The sequence below is a fragment of the Neopelma chrysocephalum genome, unplaced genomic scaffold, assembly GCF_003984885.1.
Source record: "Neopelma chrysocephalum unplaced genomic scaffold, ASM398488v2 Primary Assembly neopelma1_186364, whole genome shotgun sequence".
Classification (NCBI taxonomy): domain Eukaryota; kingdom Metazoa; phylum Chordata; class Aves; order Passeriformes; family Pipridae; genus Neopelma; species Neopelma chrysocephalum.
Window position 1 is genome coordinate 1 of NW_020938944.1, and position 6,671 is coordinate 6,671.

General features: G+C 70.0%; 1 protein-coding gene across 1 annotated transcript; it reads right to left on the reverse strand.

The window, feature by feature from the left end:
* Positions 1-259: 259 nt before the first annotated feature.
* On the reverse strand, positions 260-5,825 carry LOC113962962 (FTS and Hook-interacting protein-like; the record flags this gene model as incomplete). The annotated part of the gene is made up of 11 exons (XM_027673752.1): positions 5,518-5,825; positions 5,195-5,437; positions 4,392-4,778; positions 3,654-3,812; positions 3,485-3,571; positions 3,194-3,361; positions 2,721-2,800; positions 2,337-2,509; positions 934-1,887; positions 683-861; positions 260-463 (listed from the first exon to the last, which is right to left on the reverse strand). Coding segments are annotated over exons 1-11 (2,772 nt in total), but the record flags the coding sequence as incomplete, so codon positions are not given.
* Positions 5,826-6,671: the final 846 nt, after the last annotated feature.

A 6,671-nucleotide genomic window follows, 5' to 3' on the forward strand; every position in this document is an offset into this window, starting at 1 on the left:
CCCCCCCCACCAGCCCACAGCCCCCCGGTGCAGACTCCAGTGCTCTGCACAACACACTATGCAGCCCCCAGCCCCTGGGCAATGCACAGGGCAGCCCCCAGCCCTCAGTGCAGCCCCCAGCCCCTGGGCAATGCACAGGGCAGCCCCCAGCCCCCTTGTACAGCACAGCACGCAGTCCCCAGGACCCAGCCCTGCCCCCAGCCCACCCCACAGCCCCAACTCCCTGCACAGCCCCTGCTGGTTCCACACAGCCCCCAGCCCCCCCTGCCCCCCCAGTCCCTGCCGAGGCCATGCCCTCACCCAGGGTGTCGGGGCGCCGCAGGGCAGGGGTGGCCCCAGGCCCCTCGGCCCAGTCCAGCCGTCCCCGGGCGATCAGGTACTTCTTGGCCTTGAAGAGCAGCGCTGGGAAATCCTCCTGGCTGGCGGCGAAGCTCTCGATCTTGTTCTTCACCGAGCCCAGCACCTGCAGGACCACAGGATGGAGGTGTCCCAAAGGAAGAGGGGGCCCAGGGGCACGGGAGAGTCCCTGTCCCCACAGCACAATAACAGCCATGTTCCCGTGGCACTTGGGGACACGGGGCAGTGGTGGGCCAGGCATCACTGGGGGAACTCAACAGTCTTGGGGGCCTTTCCAACCCTTTCCCGTGACTCCATGAGGGCAGACGGTCCCAGGGAGCCATACCTGGAGCAAGGACTTCACACTGGGCTGGAAGACCATGTTGGTGTTGAGCAGGAAGGAGCGGAGCAGGGGCTGGGGGTAGCAGGCCAGCTGGGCCACCAGCCCCGTCAGCAGGAAGTTGACGTAGAGCGAGTTGTGGGGCATGTTCTCCAGCTTCCCGAAAAGCACCGACACGAAGGGACCTGGGGGCACGGGGGGGGTCAGGAAGGGCCCCGCCAGCAGCCAGGACCCCCACCCCATCCCCACATGCCCACCTGTGAAGGGCTGGCTGGGGGGCGGCCCCACCGCCCGCGGCGGGCTGGCCACCACCTGCGCCAGGGGGTCCGGGGGCCGCGACGGCGCCCGCCCGGCGCCCGCGTCTGCCTCGGGCAGAGCGGCGAAGCTGGCGAAGGCCTCCTCCTCCTCGCGGGACAGGGGCGGCTCGGGGGGCTCCGGGGGGGCGGCCAGAGGCCCCCCCACGCCCCCGTTCCGCATCTCGGCCTCGATCTCGCGCAGCTCCTCGGTGAAGGCCTCGATGGAGACGCCGGCGCCGGGAGGCTCGGCGGGGGCACGGGCCAGCAGCTCCTCCAGCAGCGAGTCCACGGACGGCAGCGGCTCCCAGCCGGGGGGCTGCGCCTGGGGGGCCCCGTTCGGCGCCCCCCCATTGCCCTCCCCCTCGCCCTGGGGGCTCCGACGGACCTTCTTCACCACCACGTCCCCCTCGGGCCGCCCCGGCTCGGCCGCCGCGTGCGCCCCGTTCACCAGCGTCCCCCCCTCCCGGGGGTCGGGGCCGGACCCCCCCACGCCGGGCTCGTCCCCCCCGAGGGACCCCCCCGGCGCCTCTCGCGCCCCCTCCTCGGGCAGCCCCCGCTTCTTAGTCCGCGGGGTGGGGGGCCCCGGGGGCCGCGCCGGGGGGCTGTCGGGGTCGGGCGGGGGGCCGGGGGCGCGGGGGTCCTCGCCGTCGTAGGGGGCCGACCAGACGCGGCAGGCCCAGGCGCAGCGGTCGATGCTGCGCCGCGCGTCCCGCAGGTATTCCAGGTAGTTCCTGTCCAGCTCCGCCACCTCGTCCCGGGGGCCGGCACAGGGGGGGCTGCCCGCGGGGGGCCCGGGGGAGCGGGGGGCGGCCGCCTCGGGGGGGGCCGCGCTCGCCTGGCGCATGAAGAAGGAGAGGCGGGACGGCGTGGAGGGCTTCGGGGCCGGGGGGGCGTCTGCACCGGGGCTGCCGTGGGCTGCGGGGGGAACGGGGGTCAGCACCCAGCTGGGGGGGAAGGGTTTGAGGGGCTGTGGGGATGACGCGGGGGTCAGCACCAAGCTGGGGATGGGGTTTGGGGGGCCACAGGAACGGCGGGAAGGGGTTTAATGCTGGGACAGGGAGGGGATCTGAGGGGCCACGGGGATGGGCTCAGCTCTGAGCTAGGGTGGGGATGGGGTCCCAGGGGCTGTAGGGATGGCAGAGGAGCACTCAGCACTAGGACAGAAAGGGGGTCCAGGGGCCGTGGGGACAGCAAGAGAGCCCAGTGCCAGGACGGAATGGGAACAGGGTCTGAGGGGCCACAGGGATGGCACAGGGGGCTCAGTCCTGGGACGAGACAGGGCCTGAGGGGCCACGGAAAGCCTGGGAGGGGGTTCAGCATCAAGCCAGGTTGCGGGGGGGGTGTGAGGGGCTGCGGTGCCATACCCCTGGCCCGGGAGGGGGGCTCCTCGTCCCGGTCGGGGGGCGGTGGGGGGCTCTCGGGGCGGCAGCAGCGTGGGATGAGCGACAGGAACTTGGCCGCCGTCTTCCCGTAGATGTCCAGGTCCCGCACCGCCCGCTTCTGGCTCAGCATCACGTGGCTGCAGGGCAGCAGGTACCTGGGGGCAGGGGGGCACGGAGGGGCTGCAGGGGTGGACACTGGGACGGGGGCACCCCACTGGACCCCAGCCCCTTCACAGCCAGGCAACAACGTGGCTGCCCCACACCCACGTGTGCAGCTGGGAGCAAAGCCCCGGGTCCCGTCCCAGAGAAGCCCCTGGAATGGGGTGGCAGCAAGTGAGCCCCCCGAGCCCCTCCGGTCCCCGTTACCTGAGCACCAGCTGCAGCATCACGTCCTCGCAGTTGAGGCTGAGCAGGGTCCGGAACAGGCTCAGGGACACCATGCACAGCTGGGGACAGCACAGGCATCAGGGGGGCAGGGGGGCGGGGGGGCTGGGGATGGGAACGGGATGAGGATGTTGGGGAGAGGGATGTCGGGGATGGAATGGAAATGGGGAAAGCATGCAATGGGGATGGAATGTAAACGGGACGAGGACAGGCACGATGGGGGCCGTGGGGGCTGCAGGGGCTCACCTGGGACTTGCTGGTGCAGCCCACCACTGTGTCCTGGCTGGGGTATGTTGGGGATGGGAACGGGATGTTGGGGGGCCATGGGGGGCTCACGCAGGAGTTGCTGTTGATGCGGCCCACCAGTGTGTCCAGGATGGGATGGGGATGGGATGGGGATGGGATGGGGATGGGATGGGGATGGGATGGGGGTGCTGAGGGGCCACGGGGCTCACCCGGGAGTTGCTGTTGATGCGTCCCACCAGCGTGTCCAGGATGGTGGCGTTGTCGTGCCGGTGCAGCAGCACGAAGCGCAGGAAGGTTTTCAGCAGCGCCGTCTCGCTGACGCTGCGCAGGAACAGGTCCAGGTACGCCGTGCTGGCGATCATCTCCTCCACCGAGGTCTGTGGGACGGGCACGTGGGACCGGGCACCACAGCACGGGCACTGTGTGGCCCTGCCCACCCACACGGGCAGGGGTATGGGCAGCAGACCCACACCCTGTGCCTGCTCCTGGGGGTCCCTCACCTTGTGCAGCGCCGGCCCCATCACAGGCACGAGGAACCCGTTGTGGACGTAATCCACCAGCTGCTTCTGCACCAGCGGGTGGGCGACCTGTGGGGCCACAGGGAGGGTCAGGCAGCCCCCTACAGCGCTGGGAGCTCCCCCACAGCCCCTCACAGCCCCCCGGCCCCACCTGGATGACAGCATTGCAGAACTCGAGCGAGTTCATGAAGAGGACGAGGGAGGAGACGCCGATCCAGTCCTCGCGGCGCAGGAAGTGCCAGTCGTCCCCCCGCACCTCGATCTTGCGGGGCAGGGAGGAGTACAGGGCGCTCAGGCCCGTGGCCAGCACCTGGGGACACACCTGGGTACTCAGCTGCCCCACGGCCCCTCGGACCTCCGGCCGCTGGACCTGACCAGCCTCCTCGGAACCCCAATCCCACAGGAACCTGCCCCCCTCCAGCCCGGCTTCAGGCAGGGCAGCTGGGCTGGGCCCAGTGTCCCACTCTGGCCCCAGGGACCGGCCCCCTTGTCCCCAGAGCAACACTGAGCCCCCCATCATCTCCAAGCCCCTCCATCATTCCCAAGCACTCCATCCCCAGGCCCCTCGTCACCTCCAAGCCCATCACTTGCAGACCCTCCATCACCCCCAGGTCCCTTGCCATCTCCGAGTTCCCCATCATTCCCAGGCCCCCCATCAGCCCCAAGCCCTCTATCTCAAAGCCTTCCATCACTCCCAAACTCTCCATCACCTCCAAGCCCCACATGGTCTCCAGACCCCCATCACCTGCAGACCCTTCCCATCCCCACGCCCCCATCCAGGGCAGCGCTCCTCCCTCCAGGCCTGTCCACAGCTCCAGCCCCGGCAGCCCGACCCAACCCCGTCCCAGCCCTGCCCCAGGCAGGGGAGGCCCCGCTGGCCGGTCCGTACTGGGCAGAAGTAGGAGTTGTCGGTGATGGACTGTGCCACGGCGCGGTTGCTGGCCGACATGGCCATGATGAGCAGCAGCGCGTCGCGCGCCTGCTGGCCCCGCGCGCCCTCGTGGTGGATGAAGGGGATGAGGAGCGAGAAGATAATGAGGTTGGCGGGGCCCTGGTCCGTGTGGCTGTGGAAGAAGAGCTCCAGGATGGCCGGCTCGCGGGCCACGGAGACACAGAGCTGGTTGAGCAGCAGCACCAGGCTGTTCTCGAGCGGGGCCGAGGCGGGCTCGGCGCACACGCTGAGCAGGCGCAGCAGCGGCGTCAGCACCGCCTTGTGCCGCAGCAGGGGCTGCCGGGCCTGGCTGATCAGCATCTCGTACAGCTTCAGCTGCTCCACCTGGGAACGGGGACACGGACGGGGTGGGAGAGGCACCGACACTCCCGGGTCCATCTGCTCCCCCAGCACTGAGCCCCATCCCCGAGTGTCACAGCCAGACAGCTGTGAGATCCCCCCGGGAATGGGGACTCCAGCCCTGCCCTAGGCCACCCGTGACAGGGCTGAACAGCCCTCTCCAGGAGGAATTTTCCCCAGTATCACAGAACAATAGGACGCTGTGCATTGGAAGTGACCTTAAAGCCCATCTAGTCACAACCTAAATCCAACCCGAACCTCCCCAGGTGCAGCACCCGGCCCTTGGCCTGGCCGACCCTCACCCCACCACCCTCATCCCTTGAATCCAGCCTGTCCCGACGCCCCACAGGCCCCCCACTCCCACAGACCCCCCCCAGCCCCCTCCACCCCCCATCATGGACCTTCCTCTCCTCGGTGAAGTCTCCCTGCAGGTGCCAGCACAGGAGCTGCTCCAACAGGTTCTCAGCAGCCACGAACTCCAGGATGGGCCCGCAGGCCACGTCCCCATCCCCCTGGGGCCTGTCCCCGTCCCCCCGGGGCCGGTCCTCGGCCAGCAGGTTCAGCATCTGGTAGGTGTTGTTGCGGACGGCGCTGAGGTCGTCGGGGGCCGGTTTGGTCCCGCGCCGCTCCAGGATCCGCAGCACCTGTGGGAGGGGGGCACACGGCGCTGGGTGCCAGGGGCTGGGAGATGGGGGGGTCCCCGCCGCCCCTGCGCCCCGCTCACCTGTGCCCAGTGGTTCTTGAAGACCATGAGGCAGGTCTCGGGGTCGGCGGTGACGGGGGGCTGCAGGCTGGCACTGCGGGGGGCTCGCTGCCCGCCCGCCCGCGGCGTCAGCTTGCTCAGCCAGCTCATCCTCTCCATCGGCGCGCGGGGCACGGCGGTCACGGGCAGCGCCAGCGGGCCCCGACTGCTCCGGCTGAGGCCTGGCACCGCCGGGGGGGCACGGGCGAGCGGGCGGGACGCCGGGGTCCTCTCTCCATGCTGCTGCCAGTGGCTGCAGGGACAGGGGAGGTCAGGGGCCCCCGGCCCGGCTCTGCACCCAGCAACAGGGAGGGAGGGAGGGGGGAAGGCAGGAGGGAAGGAAGGCAGGCAAGCTGGAGTGCCGGGAGCTGGGCCAGGGCAGGGAGGGCGAGTGCGCCGGAGCAGCGGTGGCCGGAAAACTCTGGATTCCAGCTCAGCTCACACCCAGCGCCGGACTTTGAACCGGGAACCGGCCCAGCGTGGGTGAGGGGAGCACCCAGCACCCACCGGGACAGCTGGGACAGAGGGACAGCTCCCACCCCCGGGCAGCATCACCCACAGCCGGCGCGGCACGATGGTGCTGCCAGGGATATTTATAGGGCCCCGTGCCCCAGCACCGCCACCACAGGCACAGGACCAGGCACCGAGTGGCCCCCGGGGAGCCTGGGGACATTGAGACACCAGGAGCCCCCCAGCAGCACGTGGGGAGAGCAGTGGCACCGAGAGCCAGCGTCGCAGCCCCCGCGCAGGGCTGAGGGAAGTGAAGCCTTAAAGACACCCCAAAGCGCAGGAGCAGGAAAGGGAAGTGACCAGAGCCAGGGCAGTGGGACACAGCACCGGCAGAGCCGGCTATTTATACCGGCACAGCCGGTGTCCCGTGTCCCACCCACGCACCAGGGCTCATGTGGCTGCTAAAGTTAGACCTGCCGAATGCCGGGGCAGTGCCAGCCCGGGGCCCGGCACCACAGCCCTGCACGGCCACAGCACCGACACGGAGCCAAAGGCCACAACGTGGCACACCAGGGACATCCTGGCACACAGCCAGAGCCATGCCGGTGGGACAGGGACACTGGCTGCTGCCACCAGCACCATCCTGGCACCAATGCCCCCATACCCTGACCCAGCAGCTCCCACTG